Source organism: Cololabis saira, chromosome 1, assembly GCF_033807715.1.
Source record: "Cololabis saira isolate AMF1-May2022 chromosome 1, fColSai1.1, whole genome shotgun sequence".
In the NCBI taxonomy this organism is placed as follows: domain Eukaryota; kingdom Metazoa; phylum Chordata; class Actinopteri; order Beloniformes; family Belonidae; genus Cololabis; species Cololabis saira.
In genome coordinates, this window is record NC_084587.1 from 2,934,469 (window position 1) to 2,953,467 (window position 18,999).

General features: G+C 43.9%; 1 protein-coding gene across 1 annotated transcript; it reads left to right on the forward strand.

Moving 5' to 3' along the window:
- The first annotated feature begins 843 nt into the window (after positions 1-843).
- LOC133447639 (zinc finger protein 501-like) lies at positions 844-18,545 on the forward strand. Its single transcript, XM_061726397.1, has 3 exons — positions 844-990; positions 13,461-13,722; positions 17,196-18,545. The coding sequence occupies exons 2-3, from the start codon at positions 13,492-13,494 to the stop codon at positions 18,480-18,482; spliced, it is 1,518 nt and encodes a 505-aa protein (XP_061582381.1). The 5' UTR covers positions 844-990; positions 13,461-13,491; the 3' UTR covers positions 18,483-18,545.
- Positions 18,546-18,999: the final 454 nt, after the last annotated feature.

Consider the following 18,999-nt stretch of genomic DNA (forward strand, 5'->3'; position numbering starts at 1 on the left):
TTATTAGTAGTAGGGAAACATCCAAGTGGGTTGTGTGAGTGTGGGAGGCCGGAAACAGTTCAACATGTTCTGATGAAGTGTAAAAAGTATTCTGCAGAAGGGAGTATTTTATATAGAACCCTGTTAGATCTAGGTTTATCTTGTTTTTCTGTTAGAATATTACTCGGCCAACATGAGGACCACCAACTGATAGCAAGGGCAGTCATACATTTTCTGCATGCCACTGGGCTTTATTCAAGAATATAAACTCAAACTCAAACTTTATTTATTTATATAGCACCATTCATACATTAGGAATGCAACACATGGTGCTTTACAAGAAGAATAAAATAACAATCAAAGTCAGAATTTAAAACATCCCATACGACCCCACCTCCCACCCCCCACGCGCACACACACACACTCACTCACACTCATACTCATGTGCACACACTCACACGCCCACACACACGCCCACACACACACACACACACACACACACACACACACACACACACAGTAAGTGGACCGGTGACATGGCTTAGCACTAACGATCCAGGTGAGGAAAACACTACCTATGGGTGGCCGTCCACACCGAGAGGCATCACCGACCACGACCACAAGGAGCATCGCCACAGAGACCCCCCCAACCCGGACAGACCGGAGCAGACCCCACACAGAAGGTGGAGTCCCACCTAATATAAGTGACCATTGTGAACTAATTCAGCCCCAAACTACCAGAGGAGGGCAGTAATACGCCTGGATGCGTTGAAACTGCCGGAAACACAAAAGAAGAAGAAGAAGAAGAAGAGACGCTCCTCCAGAGAAATGGGGAAGTAAGAGAAGCTGCCGTGGTTCCGTGAATCCAGTCCGAACCAAGAGGTGAGTTTCTGTTAGACTCTATTAAACTAGACCGGGACCAGATCCAGGACCAGATCCAGGACCAGATCCAGGACCAGATCCAGGACCAGATCCAGGACCAGATCCAGGACCAGGACCAGGACCAGATCAGTGAGTTTCTGTTCTCTATTTCTGTTTCTGTTCTCTATTAAACACTAGAGTGAAGACAGCGCTGTGTGTGTGTGTGTGTGTGTGTGTGTGTGTGTGTGTGTGTGTGTGTGTGTGTGTGTGTGTGTGTGTGTGTGTGTGTGTGTGTGTGTGTGTGTGTGTGTGTGTGTGTGTGTGTGTGTGTGTGTGTGTGTGTGTTAGGTCTAAATTACATTACATAAACTCATAACGAGGAAAGACAGAGACTACCTTGGAATGGGTCTTTAACACTTCTGCAGAAGGGGGGGGGGGCAGAGGAGTGCAGGGCAACGAGACCCTCATTGAGAACTCCTGAGCTTCCCCAAAGTACCCTCCTCCATTGCATTATGCTTTTATTAAGAAACTTGACAGGAAATGACCATATAAGGACATTGAAGAGTGAACAGTAGACAGTAGACAATGGGAGGGAAGTGATAACGTCTTGATTGAGTCTGTTTTGGCCCATTGTGGATCTCAGTTTATTCTTCACAAGTCCAAGTTTTGAAAATGAACGCTTCCCACTGGCATTGGTAACAGGTGAAGTCAAAAAGAGTCTCAGTGCTATATCAACATTTGGAAACACTAACTGTAGTCTCCGTCCTCTTAAGCCGGCAGACACTGTGCGATTGTCGGCTAGTCGCGCGACTATTTTTTGGATCGGGCCAGATTTCGACCCAATCGTTGGTCGTGCCTCGTGCAGTTATACATGGGGTAACGACGAGAGATTAACACCTCACGACGAGAGATTAACACCTCACGACGAGAAATTAACACCTCACGACGAGAGATTAACACCTCACGACGAGAGAGTAACACCTCACGACGAGAGATTAACACCTCACGACGAGAGATTAACACCTCACGACGAGCTCCCGATCACAAATCGTGTGCTCGCAAGAAAATCAAACGTGTTTGAAATCCTGGTCGTGCTACGACCCGATTTGCCTCATCCTTTCGCAGAGAGCATGTGCAATCTCTGATGTCACGTCAAAACTATTATTTGTAGTTTAAAGTGAAACAAATTCACATTACAAATCATGTTTTAATAGCAGAAAAAAAGACCGCATTTCCCACGTCTGCCCAGCCAATTCCTTGTCCAATCACGACTTTGTCTCATCTTTTTTCATTCATCGCCACACAGAATGGCACAAATTGCTAAAGCCTGATTTATGGTTCCGCGTTCCGCTAACCACCGTACGGTGCACGTCGCCGCATACCGTACGCCGTAGGCTCTGCGTTGGTGTAACACGGAACCATAAATCAGCCTTCAGTGTGCGCTCTGTGTGCTGTTCTGAACTTCTCTGTTCTGCTCATTTTGCTGGGACGCCGGGTCCCTCCGCCGAGACACAACTTTTGCGGTATGCGTTCATTGTTGTGTCTAAAAATGATGCGCAGTGCCCACCCAATCAGAAACGGTATAAATATTTTGTGATTTTTTATTTTTTTTTATATATATATATAAAAAAAATAAAATTATAAAAAAATAAAGGATCCCCATAACCTTTGCTTGGGTGGGCAGGACTGGGGTCCGACGTGAGGATTATGATCGTATAGTGTGAGCAGACGGGTCGCATCAGAGCATCGGGTCATACAGTGTGAGACCATAAATCGTGGGCTGTGAACTTTTTAACTCAGCGATCTAGTGGTGCAGTGTGAGATGGGGCTGAATCAAACCATTTAAAATATCGTACAGTGTATGCCCAGCTTTATATGACTCAGCAGTGACCTAGCTGAGGTGTCATCCTGTCCCTTAATGAATTCAATGAATTGTCCAATTTCATCCACAAAATCTTCTTCTAGATCACCTGGATATTTCCTCTGGAGATCAGCTGCTCCTGAACGGAGGTCTTTTATGGAGATAGATGGAATGTTGTTCAGAAATCCAGATGTGTGCTGAACATGTGTGTAGGAGTGATCCCTCCGATCCATTTCAGCAAGGAGACGATCTATGGCAGCAAGGAACACTATTGCTCTGAACCTGTCACGGCCCGACTGCTCACAGTCCTGCTCAGTTGCCTCATCTGCTTGTTTTTTTCTTCTTCTGTGTCTGTGTGTGGCCGCTGTATATTGTTTGGACACTGTCGGAGACATGTTTTTTGCTTCACTCTCAAAGTTGTCAAAATTATCCCATAGGTTGGCCACATAATCCCTCAATGAGCTGATCAAATTGACTCCATTACATAAATCCAGTTCCACAGTTTGCAGTGCAGTACTGGTTTATGGAAACGTTCCATTTTACTGTAGAGTGCCCTAGGGATGGGCGGTATTGGCTAAAAAAAAATGTATCACAATAATTTCTGGCATTTATCCCGATAACGATGACGATTAAAAAAAATACCAATTCAACTCCACCTTTTTAACTATAAATCTATCACCACATTCAGTCTTTGGAGTCCCCAAATCACTGCTCTAAAAGAATACTAAAAGCTACTGAACTACACCAATTAAATTGAATTAATAAAAAACAATTAAATTAGTACACCTATACTGCAAAACTGTAATGACTCAAATTAAACAAGTTTGAAATGTAAGAACAGATTCAACATTTATTCAAACTGTATTAAACAGTGGGATAACAGTGCAAACAGCAAAAGTACCATTGTCCTTCAAGTTTTCTTAGCTTATAAAATCACAAAGTAGAAAAAAATACAACCTGATAAATAACGAAACAGGAGGCGAGGCTCAGTCAGTTAGAGGTCCGGTTTGGCCAACTAGACCATAGTCCGATAGAATCCTCTGCGGACCGGCCCGTAGCAGCTGAGCGTAACCGCTCCCCTGCAGCTCCCCGGCAGCCGGCCAGGCAGGGCAGCTGGGTGACGGTTCGGAGGAAGGGTAGTCTTAAAGGGCTCACAGAACACCACCACCCGCTTCATGTGTCTAACCGTTTTTCCCCACTCAGCGACACATCTGTTGCTTCTCAAGGACCAACGCCTGCCAACAAAACTGTAGGATTGCATTATGTAATTAGCGACTCTAAAACTGTAGGATTACATGATATTGGCGACTCTGGCCAGGTGCCTAGCAAAATAGAAGTGGTTGCAGTTCCCCGCCCTCCAAAAGTTCACCAGGTGCAGCGTTATAGAGGCGTTAACCAAGATAACCTTGTAAAAATTAAAACCAATGTACATTTGGTACCAATTACAGACCGAAAAATTAGATGCGGACTACTAAATATACGATCATTAAGCTCTAAGTCTCTGTTAGTAAATGATATAATTACAGAGAGCAGGAGTGATATTTTCTGCTTAACAGAAACATGGTTACAGGAGGAAGAGTATGTTAGTTTGAATGAATCAACTCCGCCCGGCTACTTTAATCATCACATTCCTAGAAGCACGGGCCGAGGCGGAGGAGTTGCAGCAATTTATAACTCCGGTCTCCAAACAAAAATTTAACCTAAGTGCAACTATAATACATTTGAAAGCCTCATGCTTGGTCTGAAATTTCCGAGCCGGAAATCAGAGAAGCCAGTTGTGTTAGTGGTAGTGTACCGGCCCCCTGCTGGTGCGTATCTGGAGTTTTTGTCTGAATTTTCAGATTTCCTTTCTGGATTATTGATCAGCACAGATAAATTCATCATAGTGGGTGATTTTAACATTCATATGGATGTTGAAAGCGATAATCTTAAATTAGCCTTCGATTCTCTTCTAGAATCAATGGGTATCTCACAAAAAGTGGATAAACCGACGCACTGTTTTAATCATACTCTCGATCTCGTTCTCACCTACGGTGTTGAAACTGATGGTCTGTTGGTGTCACCTGTAAACTCCCTTTTATCCGACCATTACTTAATAACGTTTGAATTTAATTTTGTTGATGTTGAAGTGCAAAATAGGAGGTATTATTTTAGCAGATGTTTGTCTGATGAAGTTATTGTTAAATTTAGGGAGGCCATTGCTTATCTTACAACAGTGCGAAATAGTGATGTAGTCGAGGCCAGTGACCTGGGTTCTACCTCTGCAGATGTTGATTTCCTTGCTAGTAACACTGCTGATTTGTTGCATTCAGCTTTAGATGAAGTTGCTCCTTTGAAAAGGAGGGTTTCTAGCCACAGGAGCTTAACTCCCTGGTATAATTCAGATATCCGCATGTTGAAACAAAACGTGCGTAAAATGGAAAGGAAGTGGTACTCTTGTAGGTCTGTAGACTCTCATCGTGAATGGAAAGATATTCTAATAGTATATAAAAAAGCCATTCGCAAAGCCAGAACAGCTTATTATTCAACGTTGATAGAGGATAACAAAAGTAACCCACGTTTTCTGTTCAGCACTGTAGCCAGGCTGACAAAGAGTCACAACTCTGTTGAGCCGTGCATTCCTGCAGCTCTCAGTAGTGAGGACTTTATGGGCTTCTTCAACAGTAAAATCGCGAGAATTAGAGAAGAAATCAACCAGCCGGTTGTAGGTGTTTCTTCAGCTTTAGCGACTTCCCTAGGCTCTGACTTGTCTCTAGACTGTTTTGATCCTATAGACCTCCCTGAGCTGACTTCACTCGTTAATAGAGCTAAGTCAACCACATGTATGTTAGACCCCATCCCGACTCGACTATTCAAACATATTTTTTCTCTTATTGGTACGACAATACTGGACCAAATTAACTTATCCCTAAGTTTAGGATATGTACCACAGGTTTTCAAAGTCGCAGTAATTAAACCTTTACTTAAAAAACCTTCTCTTGACCCAGACACCTTAGCTAATTATAGACCAATTTCCAACCTTCCATTTGTGTCTAAAATTCTGGAAAAGGCAGTTTCAAGCCAGTTATGTGACTATTTGTATAGAAATGATCTGTTTGAAGTCTTTCAGTCAGGGTTCAGAATGCATCATAGCACAGAGACAGCACTTGTTCGAGTCACGAATGACCTCCTTATGGCCTCAGATAAGGGATTAGTGTCCATACTGGTTCTACTGGACCTCAGAGCTGCTTTTGACACTATAGATCATGGCATTTTACTGCACAGGTTAGAGCATGTTGTTGGGATTAAAGGGACAGCTCTATGTTGGTTTAAATCATACCTATCTGACAGGTTCCAGTTTGTTCATGTACATGAGGTTTCTTCAGAACAGTCAAGGGTCTGTTATGGTGTTCCGCAGGGTTCAGTGCTAGGGCCAATCTTGTTCAGTTTATACATGCAGCCGTTGGGAAGTATAATCCAGAATCACGGCATACACTTTCATTGTTATGCTGATGATACGCAGCTCTATTTGTCTATGAAGCCGGATGAAACAGAACCGTTAGTTAAACTTCAGGCATGTCTTAGGGACATCAAGGACTGGATGTCCAGAAATTTCCTGCTTCTAAATTCAGATAAAACAGAGGTTATCATTCTTGGTCCAGAGCATCTTAGGAAGGGATTAGATGGTGTTGCGATGGCTTCCAGTGCAACTGTGAGAAATCTTGGTGTTATTTTCGATCAGGATTTGTCGTTTAAACCATATGTCAATCAGGTTTGTAAAATAGCCTTTTTCCATCTCCGTAATATTGCAAAGATTAGGAAAATCCTCTCACAGAGTGATGCAGAAAAACTAGTTCATGCGTTTGTATCTTCTAGACTAGATTACTGTAATGTGTTGTTAGCAGGATGTCCAAGTAATTTGCTGAATAGGCTCCAGCTGATCCAAAATGCAGCAGCACGAGTACTGACAGGAATTAGCAGGAGAGACCACGTCTCTCCAGTGTTAGCGTCGCTCCATTGGTTACCCGTAAAATTCAGAATCCAATTTAAAATTGTATTACTTGCGTATAAAGCCCAAAACGGCTTAGCTCCGCATTATTTGCAAGACCTGATAGTGCCTTATGTTCCTGTCAGAGCTCTCCGTTCTCAGAGTGCAGGTTTACTTGTAGTTCCTAGAGTATCTAAATGTAGATTGGGAGGGCGGGCGTTCTGCTATCAGGCGCCACTACTATGGAACCAACTTCCAATCTGGGTTAAGGGGGCTGACACCACCTCCGCCTTTAAAACTAAACTTAAAACATTTCTGTTTAGTAAAGCCTATAGTTAGTGTTTAGCAAACCTCTAGCTGGTGTTGGTAAATCTCTAGGTAGTGTAAACTTTAGTGTGTCAGAGTCGCTCCTGTGGTTTCTTGTGCTGGCCCCCCCTTCTCCTCCCTTTTCTCTCTTTTGTCCATGTTGCAGCATCCTTTGCCGGACACCGGAACCTGCAGGGGGTCGTGGGTGGCTTGTAGCTTGCATTACGGAGCACAAGTCTTTCCCCGACCCTGCACCCCAACCTGGGACTTGCTGATTGGGCCGGAGCTTCGGGAGCTGCGTGCTGGCCTGCGGTCCCCACCCCTGGTCATCCCGTTGCTGGCCCCCCCTTCTCCTCCCTTTTCTCTCTTTTGTCCTGCAGGTGGCCGTGGGTGGCTTGTAGCTTACATTACGGAGCACAAGTCTTTTCCTGACCCTGCACCCCAACCTGGGACTTGCTGATTGGGCCGGAGCTTCGGGAGCTGTGTGCTGGCCTGCGGTCCCCACCCCCGGTCATCCCGTTGCTGCTTCCACCTGCCTGCTGTGCTGTTGCCGTCCCTGACCCACCAGTCTGGCCCTCGGCAGGAGGGTCCCCCCTGATGAGCCTGGTCCTGCTCAAGGTTTCTTCCCTCCTAAAGGGGAGTTTTTCCTTGCCACTGTTTGGCTTAAGGTTTTTCTCCCACTAGGGGAGTTTTTACCTGCCATTGTTTATGTAATAACTGCTCGGGGGTCATGTTCTGGGTATGGGTCTCTGTAAAGCGTCTAGAGACAACTCCTGTTGTATTAGACGCTATATAAATAAAATTGAATTGAATTGAATTGACAAATAAATAAAAGTTCACTGAAAATAAAATCCAATCAGTGATGACCTCTTCTAATATAAATAACATGTGCAAATTAACCTGTGGTTGGAACATGCCACAAATTAGATACTATTGCAATTTCTTTTCGTAATAGTCCAACGTTATATCAAGATGTAACAACCATTTCCTTCTGTTTGGTAACAAAATAGTGCAAAAGACAACATGATGAAGAATAAAATATATTGCCATCCTTTGTACTCACTGTTTTTTTGCAGACTCTGCATATAATAGACGATGCTTGCTCTTTGTCTCTCTTTTTAAATCCAAACCAGTTCCAGATAATGGAGCTGGAGCCTCGTTTAACAACGAGCTCTCAGATCCGCCTTCCGCCATGTTTGTTACACAAAAACATTATAAATGGGAATTTATCCTTTTTACCGTGAGATGACAAATTCTTACCATGGGGAATTTTTTTGATGGTATATCGTGAACGGTAAAATATCGTCTATTCCTAGAGTGCCCTTGCTTCATATCGAGTTGTAAGATTTTGGCTGGAGCCATCACTTAACATCAGCAAGGACTCTTGGATCCTCGGATAGTTCTGGTGCAGTGCTTTTGTTGCTTGTGCGTGTGCTGACCATCTCGTGTCAGACAGACTTTTTAAAGTTTCTATTCTGTGGTTATCATTGGGCTGTAAACCCGCTGTAATAACCTGCCAACGGGATGTGGATTTGGAGGAAAAATTAAAAAGTGTCTGTACGAAGTAAAAAAATTCCTCCGTCTCAAGGCAGCAGTTCACACTGTTAATCCCGACTAAATTAAGTGTGTGTGCAGCGCACGCTACCCATTCAGCCAAAGGGTTAATTTGTTTAATGCGTGATTGAAGGCCACTGTAAGTTCCGGACATGTTGACGGCATTATCGTAGCATTGGCCTCTGCAGTTATTTATAGGGGTGTAACAATATATGGTGCCACGAAAATTTCGCGATACAAAAACGTCACGATACGTGTCGTGGAGGTGACAAAGTGTATCGCGATATTGGGTTATTAATATTAATCTATTGTGTTGACTAGTAACGCGCATCCGACCACGCCTCGACCCGTGGACCAAAATCTTACTCCGCTCAGAAGAAACTAGTACCGTTTTGCGGTCCTGATCACGGGACTCTTGGGGGGTTTTGAGCTCTGAACTTTTACTTATGTAAGGCTGGTGTAGAGTTAAGCCTTACCTTATTAAATTAAACCTTTTTGGGGTCGTGAGTAGGATAAACACGGGGACAACTTCTGCTGAGTTCCAGTGTACTTTAATGTCCCTCAACAGTGTAGGATTTTATAAGTGAGCATGAGTCAATCTTTTTTATGATGTAAAATTGTATGTATTTATTTACTTTTATTTATTTATTTAATTTTAGTTGTTAAATTTCTGGAAAAGAAAAAAGTCTAATCATACATTTGCCACAAACTATTCAGTTTGTGGCAAAATATTTGTACTTGTATGAAACTGAAGATGCATAATGCAAACCTGACATTTACTTTTAGTTCAGCTTGTGGAAAATGGTTGGCCTGGCTTGCTCTTTAAAACTTAAACAGTTATAAAGCACTACAAACTGTAACTATAGCGCAAACGCACAGTATTTGTTTTGTATTTTGTGTTTTTCAAATAAAAGACAATTTTTTCCAGTCATATGTTCCTCATTCAAGGTTGTTAAAAAAATACTGCTATAATATCGTATCGTTATCGTGACCTCAATATTGTGTATCGTACCGTATCGTGAGATTAGTGTATCGTTACACCCCTAGTTATTTATATCAATACTCATGTCCTGCAAAACACCAATAACAGACTGGCAGAGTGACTTTGTGTTAGGTTTAAATCAACATTAAACCCAGTTTGTAACGAAGGAAGACCCCAAAGACTGTTGGAAATTATTTTTAAAATGCGCCTCTGCAGAAGGGGAAGCAATAGTCGGAGCTTTGCAGAGCAACACGGCTGTGTTTGTGGGAGGAAACAGACATCAGGGGTAGAGGTGAATCATGACATTTTTAGTTAAAGAGGAACTGAGAATTTTCATGTCTGGTGGAAAGAAACTTAAGAAAGTTTCAAAAGAACAATGAGGGCCCAAACAAAAACGGGAAGTTTGCACAGCTGTATAGTGTTAACCTTTAGTTAACCTTACACTTTGAATAGGTAGAAACTTAACAAAACGCTTCTCAATCCTGCCATCGGGTGACACAAATCTCATAATGAATGTCAGCTGATCTATGTGGGTCACATCTGGCGTGGAATCGACACTTATTGAAGTACTTTACCACTTTTATTTGCCTGATGATCTCTGCAAGGACCTGCTCCCCCATCAGCTCAATAAACTCCAAACATGTTGTTGAAGACAAATAGGAAGGTGTTGCCTTACCAGCATTGCCATATTTTTCAATATGGGCTTTCAGAAATGTGTCAAACTCAGCGATGGTTTCCAGAACTCCCATGAAATTCCCGTTATCAGCTTGTCCAAAAATTTCCCTGTGTCCTCTGAATGGTAGTCCTCGCTCCGCCAAAAACTTAACCACCACAACCACCCTCTTTAAAACTTCCGTCCAGTATTCACAGTCACTGTCAAATTGTTTCTTTAGTTCAGTATCAATGCATCCAGCATCAGCACAGCGTGTAACATAGGCTACCATGGCCTTTTTGTGGCTCTTTGATCCTTCATGTTCAGCGAGGCGTGCGATTGCGTTCTTCCAGTCACTGTAGCCAGTCGTGAAAGCTGACTGAAAATCACTGTCACTGAATAATTTGCATGCGAAACAAAATACAGATCCTTTTGAAGGGGAATACAGCAACCATTCTCTTTCCACACTTTCGCCATTTGCCAGTTAACTTTTAAAAGGAACCCTGGCTATTAAGACATGTAGTCCCTTATTAGCCACAATTGTTCTCTTATACTAAAATATGTTGTTAGAAACACATAAAATAATCTAATTGCTTTAAAAATCTACAATGTTTATCACATATTTTGACTTGCGGGAGGCGCCATGTTTTACCTGCGCAATGCATTCTGGGGGCGATGACGTAGAGCGGTGGCTCTGGGAAGATAAGCCGCGTTAGTTTAACTGGGACAGGTATCTAAAACATAGATGAGCAGCACTCTCCCGGCCGTGGAGGCTGACGAGGGAGCCCATAAGACGTCTCGGTTCAGGCAAACTGGATCAAAGTTCTGTGATGCACGGGAGATCTGCAAAAATGATCAATGTCGTGCGCATCTTACCAGTGCATTAGGCTCCTGCGTAGACGGCGTAGCCTACGGCGTAGACGCCGTAGCCTATGGCGTAGCCTACGGTGTAGACGGCGTAGGCTCCTGCGTAGCCTGCGTAGCCTACGCCGTAGACGGCGTAGCCGGGGCTCTACAGCCTGCAGCGCACCGCCATCCGCTCTCCACTCTCCGCTCTCCGCTCTGGCCGGGATGGAGCAGCGGTGGGCAGATGCACGTTTGGGTGGGCAAAGCCCACCCCTGCCGCCCCCCTAAAACCGGCTTCGGTGCTGGGTGATGACAGACCAGAGGCTGAGGGGACTGGCCCGGGACTTTGACGAAACGGGAGGCGCAGACTTCGCTTCAAATAGGCAAGAACATCTTTATTTAATTTAATGACGCCAGATCTGGCTGGGGTTTTTATTGTAGCATCAGCTATCTGCTAGTTCAAACGTGTGGTCTGTTAGTCTATCTGAGTTTTATGGTGTTTTTGTAGTTCATGCTTTATGGTGCTGTACTTTTTTTTTTTTTTTTTTTACTTTTTTGTAGGTGCGCCGTCACCTTAATGTTTAGCTGTTTTTTGATCTGTGTTTCTGGTGCGCCGTCACCTGTTTAGCTGTGTTTTCATCTGTTTCTGGGTGTCAAAACAGTGTACGGGGGTTAGCAGGAGCCACCGTCTGACGTCACTACCCAGAATGTAAACAACAATGGCGACCTACATGTTAAATTATATTTTCAAATTTTATAAAAACGAAGACATCAAAAAGGTTTTTTATATCACATTGTTATAATTGATACCAACATTTATCTTTTAAGACCTACATGTCTTAATAGCCAGGGTTCCTTTTAAACAACGTTTTAGAAAAGTATCTTTTATGGTGTTTGTGTTGTCTTTCAGATGCAGCCACATCTGCATCTTTATTCTGACATGTTTCAGGCCCCATTTTAATCCAGTATTTCCTCATATCTTCATCAATTGTCTCCCAGCACGCAGGATCCGAGCTCCAGGTAGCATTAGCAGGATTGCTGCCGTCTTGTGCACTCTCTGCAGAAACAGGTGAAACACTCGCGGAGGCATTAGCGGAGGCTAGCACATCGTGGCTAACTCCCGGGACACCAGAAGCAGAACCCGCTGAGTCTGCGGGCTCCGTTCTCGAAGCCTCAGTATTACACTCGGACACTGTCGGACATTCCTCATTAGCCAACTAGGGCTGTCCCCGACGCAGGATTTAGCTGGTCGACTCAAGTCGGGGAGTTTAATGCGACGCGTCAACGGCAAGTTTTTTAAGTACCCCCGCCCCCCCCCCCGTATCAATTTGGCTTTTTACCCAAGTGCTGTTTAAACCATGTGAACATACAGTGCATGCAACAGTAATATGAACATTGTTTTAAGCATTTTAAATGAAATAAATCTATAAACTACCACGTGCAGCTGGGTCTGTTTTAATTGCGAAGTTCCCGAACCAGACGATTCACTATCCTTGGTGGCCGGCGTCCATGTCGACGGGTGGACCTGACAGAATGTTACCATGAATAAAATATTAGGCTACAATTGATCATTGATTTTATTTCATTGATATTTAATAGTTTACAACAAAGCCTGATTTATAGACTGAGCAGCTCCTTGCTTACCCTCGTCAAATGGTTTCCCATGGTTGTCGTTGCTGAATGGTAAGCAAATTCTTGCTTACACATCAAACACTGTACTTTTTTAGGGTCATCCTTCACAACTTCAAAATGTTTCCAAACCTTTGATTTCTTACTCGCCATGTTTTAACCTGTTGCTTTCTTTCACCGCATAACACACTTCACATGTAGCTCCTGCTGTTACTGCAGCATCCCCCCCTCCCCCTTCCCTAAAAATACGACGGCTCGACTCAAGGAATGCGCGTCGACGCCAGAATCCTCGAATGACGCCTCGAGCCGTTGACTTCAAGGGAGCAGGCCTATAGCCAACGAAGACGAGTCGCGGTGGTCGCGGTCAGCGTCATCCGCCTCCACATCTTGACCCTGACAACCACCAGACTTCAAATACCCTGTTAGCTTTGGAATCTTCATTTATAATTCCTTGTCCCTTTTTTCTTTCTCCCGCTGCACTTTACGTTTCTGAGCGCCACTGACTTTCTTGTCCGACATTTTGCCGCTGTAAGATTGATAGGCGACAGCATTGTGACGGAAGAACGGCAAATCCAATCAATGAGCTGATTGGATAGAAGTGACCCATGTTTGCCCAGTCAGTGCTTTTTTACTTGTTTATCACCCCACGGATCAATAGAGGTCACTTTTTTTTATACCATTGTAGTGTATTTAACATTTCTAAAAATAGTCTGACCAATCCAAGGGCCCCTCCACACCTGGGGCCCCTAGTTCTAGGCTGCAGCCTAGGGAAGCCTGTGTATTAATCCGCGCATGAGTACGATAATCCTACATTTCCCAGCAGGCAACGAGTGGTGGCCACGTGTTTGGAGGAGATGGACCGGGATCAGATCCAGGACCAGGAGATGGACCGGGATCAGATCCAGGACCAGGATCAGATCCAGGACCAGGATCAGAACCAGGAGCGGGACCAGATCCAGTACCGGGACCAGATCCAGACCCAGGATCAGATCCAGGACCGGGATCAGATCCAGGACCGGGATCAGAACCCGGACTCGGAGTCCAGCAGCAGGACCAAAGCAGACTCTTCCTCCGCTGGTCTGCAGGTCAGTGTTCAGGTCCACGTTCCCGCTCCTCCTCGCTCTTTCTGTTGCTGCTGATGATCCAAACGCTTTATTTCAGGGTGCTTTCACACCTTTCCCGTTTGGAGCAGTTGTTCCGGAACAGGGAGCGTTTCCCCCTAAAGATCGGTTCGTTTGGTATATCTGAACACAGCAATCGCACTCAGAAGCGGCACAAAACAAGCGAGCCGAGATCCTAGGAGAGGTGGTCTCGGCTCGCTTTCATTCCAGACCTGGCTGCGGTTAGTTTTTTTTTATTTGGAGTGAGAACATAATCGACACAGCAACCGACACAACTCCATTCATTGTGTAAACTGCGGCGCAAGGAGGAGATTTGGCGCAAGGAAGAGAGTCGGCGCAAGGAGGAGAGTCGGAGCAGCCTCCACCACCGTCTCACCGTGTCGAGATGTCGTCCCAGCGCGACGCGGTGAAATTAAAAAAATTTCAATTTGGGCAGGGTTTGCGTAGCGCCAACGCCACGGCAGGCGGCCTCTCGCCCGCAGAGCGGTCCGCTCTTGCGCCAGTAGCACATACTGTATATGAATGGGAAAGCCGGCGGCGGTCTGCGCTTTGCGTCCTCTCTGTGAAAGGGGCTTGTTGTTTTTCCCGGGGTACGGAAGAGGAAACTCCTTCCGCGTTCATTTCTGACCAATGAGAGAACAGTTGGTTCATGGCATTTGTTAACAGCTTTGAGCCGCTACAGACAGGTTGCGTTGTGAACACAAATGAGAAACGAAACAACTGTATCGATTTAGTCCATGAATCGGAACAAAACAAACGGGCCACAGGTCTGAAAGCTCCCTCAAATTCAGAAATGGGAGGCGGGAAGTAGGTGAGGACTATCCAATCACTGAAATTCAGGACTGTCCAATCACTGACATTCAGGACTGTCCAATCACTGACATTCGGGACTGGCCAATCATTGACATTCAGGACTGTCCAATCCCTGACATTCAGGACTGTCCAATCACTGACATTCAGAACTGTCCAATCCCTGACATTCAGGCAGGTTGACCAATAGGCAAAACAGCTGTTTTGTATTTTTTATGAAATAATGTTTGATACATTTGTATCAATAATAATGTTAATAATAATAACAACTAGAAAAATTTCCTCGCAGAAATTTCGAGAGTTCCACGGGGGGTTGCTGCCCATTTGTGTACATTGCTGCATTTTTCAGCAATAAAGGTGAAAGACTCAAAACTAAGTCCGATGACACCACTCACGACTCTCTATGTCAAACCATTCAAAAGTTATCGGACTATCCCATATTGACCAATCAGAAGAAGGGGCGGGGCTAATTTGCACCAATTATGGTCAAGGACTCAATTCCGAGTCCAATGACACCACCCACGACTCTCTATGTCAAACCATTCAAAAGTTATAGCATTTACTGAGGGTTATTTACTGTGTGTGTGTGTGGGGGGGGGGGGGGGGGGTATGTACTGTGGTATTTACTGGGGGGGTATTTACTGGTGGGGGGGTATTTACTGTGTGAGGGGGGTATTTACTGGTGGGGAGTATTTACTTGTGGGGGTTATTTACTGTGGGGGGGGGGGGTATTTACTGCGGGGGTATTTACTGGGGGGTATTTACTGTGAGGGGGTATTTACTGGTGGGGGGTATTTACTGGTGGTGGTATTTACTGGTGGGGGGTATATACTGTGGAGGTATTTACTGGTGGGGTATTTAATGGTGGGGGTTATTTACTGGTGGGGGGTATTTCCTGTGTGGGGGGTATTTACTGGTGCGGGGTATATACTGTGGGGGGTATTTAATGTGGGGGGGTATTTACTGTGTGAGGGGGGTATTTACTGGTGGGGCTATTTACTGGGGGGTATTTACTGTGGGGGGGTATTTACTGGTGGTGGTATTTACTGTGGGGGGGGGTATTTACTGGTGGGGGGTATTTACTGGTGGTGGTATTTACTGGTGGGGGGTATATACTGTGGGGGTATTTACTGGTGGGGGTTATTTACTGGTGATGGTATTTACTGGTGGGGGGTATATACTGTGGGGGTATTTACTGGTGGGGTATTTACTGGTGGGGGTTATTTACTGGTGGTGGTATTTACTGGTGGGGGGTATATACTGCTAAGGTCAAAGATCAGGGGTCAGATTTCATAGAATTCTTTGAGACGTCTTTCATTTTACAGGTTAAAGTATATGAAGTCTTCAGTGACTGAGTCATGTGACCAGTTCTGGCTGAGGCAATGAGTCAGCAGCTGAATTCGGGTTGCTAGGGGCAACAAGAACCTCTCTTCAGAACCTTCCGGTTTGGCTGTGAGAAAAACCCAGATTTTGGCTTCTGACAAGGTCTCAAATAACTCCGATTTGTGATCAAACCGTAGCTCGTAGCAGAAAAACATTATGAGAGACACGGAAACCGGCAGATTCTGACAATCTTAATTTTATTCAGATATTCCTTAAAATGTTTGAGTAAGCTCAGTGTGAAGACAGAGTGAGATTCTTTTGAAGAAAACGTTTGATTACATTACAGCCAATGGGGACTGAGAAAGGTATTTGCGCTGCTTTAGCCCCCTCCATTTAAATTTTGTGCATACCCCACCTGTCAAAGTCACATTTTATGAATCCCAACATCTATGTCTACATTCTGACCAAAAATTATTTGTCTCCTTTTTACGGTTTGGCCGTGAGCTCGAGTTACAATTAAAAAATCAGGTTATTTTTTTACTGTTTCTCCCACTCTAGCAACCAACACCAGCACTCTAGATTTGACAAAAAAGTTATTTCCAGTCCTTGCTTGAGTGCTCATATTTTGAAAAGTGTACATCTTAGGGAAAAACTGTTTGGTGTTTTGGAGAGAACAGAAGTTTTGAAGTTTGAATGACATTTCTACGTGCAAGTATGAGAAAGTTAGGTGACTCAGAAAAAGGTGAATTTTGGCTTTTTTTTTTACTTTTTCCTTTTGAATGTTGGGCTTTGAATGTTTTTTTTTTACCGTTTTTTTGGGAATAACTTTGGGAAAAAAAGGAATTTCACCACCAAAAGTCATAGCACACTATTCCCGATCAAATAAATGAAAAAAATAAATAAATAATAAACACGCAGGATAACAATACATGCCTCTCCAGTCTACACTGTGTACCGCACACACAAGGTCAGGGCAGAAAAAGTGCTGACTGATGACATTTTGAGTTTGTACAGAATACATTAAACACACCATCAGTCATATCAAGGGATTTCTATAAACAATTTATGATTTTGTGAGGGTGGGTAGCCTTAGCCCTTCACACTTGTGTTTTGACATATTGAGATGTTTTATCTGAATGTTTCTGGCTGTCAAGAGCCATTGATAACAGAACATGCTTAACATAGCACTGAGACATAAAACTCTTCATTGTTTCACTGCGAACATGACAGACAGCACTTGAATTGAAAAAGGATTTGTCAGATCAGCCAACAACAGATCTAAGTCTTTTTCTCTTTCCTTACAGAAACATAAAGCCAAAGAGAGAACCACAAGTCACTGCTGTGATAGGAGGTATAAAGTCCTCACCACTTCCACACCAGTTCTGAAGGTCCGAAAGAGGATTAATACTGAAGAGAAGCTGTCCAGCTGTGAACAGTGTTGGGCAGCATTTACCCAACAAGATAGTCTAATGAGTCATCAGCGTATTCACACTGGAGAGAAGCCTTACAGATGTGATCAGTGTAGGGCAGCTTTTACGAAACAAGGTAGTCTAAGAAGTCATCAGCGTATCCACACTGGATATAAGCCTTACAGATGTGATCAGTGTGGGGCAGCTTTTACCGAACAAGGTCATCTAAGGCGTCATCAGCGTATTCACACTGGAGAAAAGCCGTACAGATGTGATCAGTGTGGGGCAGCTTTTACCCAACAATGTCATCTAAGGAGTCATCAGCGTATTCACACTGGAGATAAGCCTTATAGATGTGATCAGTGTGGGGCAGCTTTTACCCAACAAAATAATTTAAGGAGTCATCAGCGTATTCACACTGGAGATAAGCCTTACAGATGTGATCAGTGTGGGGCAGCTTTTACCTTGTCAGGTCATCTAAGCCGTCACCAGCGAATTCACACTGGGGATAAGCCTTACAGATGTGATCAGTGTGGGGCAGCTTTTACCCAACAAGATAATCTGAGGAGTCATCAGCGTATTCACACTGGGGATAAGCCTTACAGCTGTGATGAGTGTGGGGCAGCTTTTACCCAACAAGGTAGTCTAAGGAGTCATCAGCGTATTCACACTGGAGATAAGCCTTACAGATGTGATGAGTGTGGGGCAGCTTTTACCCATCAAGGTAGTCTAATGCGTCATCAGCGTATTCACACTGGGGATAAGCCTTACAGATGTGATCAGTGTGGGTTAGCTTTTACCCAACAAGATAATCTGAGGAGTCATCAGCGTATTCACACTGGAGATAAGCCTTACATATGTGATCAGTGTGGGGCAGCTTTTACCCATCACGGTAGTCTAAGGAGTCATCAGCGTATTCACACTGGAGATAGGCCTTACAAATGCGATGAGTGTGGGGCAGCTTTTACCCATCAAGGTAGTCTAAGGAGTCATCAGCGTATTCACACTGGAGAGAAACCTTACAGATGTGATCAGTGTGGGGCAGCTTTTACCAAACAAGATAATCTGAGGAGTCATCAGCGTATTCACACTGGAGATAAGCCTTACAAATGTGATCAGTGTGGGGCAGCTTTTACCCAACAAGGTCATCTAAGGCGTCATCAGCGTATTCACACAGGATAAAATATCGCCTGTGATCAGTGTGGGGCAGCTTTTACTCAGAGAGCTCAGTTAAAGGTACCAATTTAGACATGTTATGTTGTTCTGAGAAAAAATTAATCTTGTTTTGTTTTCAGTTTCAATTGGAAAATGTGTTTATCTTAAATTTGATTTTTCACCAATTTATGATTCATTGTTCTGCGTTTAGAAAATAATTTAAATAAAAAAGTTATTTGTTTGGCTGCTGGATTTTTGTTTCCTGCTCACTGCAAACTCACAACAATACATTAGTGTCAGAATATTAGACTAGAGTCACACAGTAGTACGTTTTTCATGTGGTTTTTATCACCATATGTACTATTCGTGCTGGATTTAAATTATCCCTGGACCTGCAATAATTCTAAAATGACACCATGACATCTGTATTTCGTTCAGCTGATTCACACTAGATGAGTGAAGTCTGTGTTGTACTGCCCTCATTCTGTTGAACAATTCCCTTTATTTAACACTACATTTTATTGGCATACAGTATGTTTTAAGT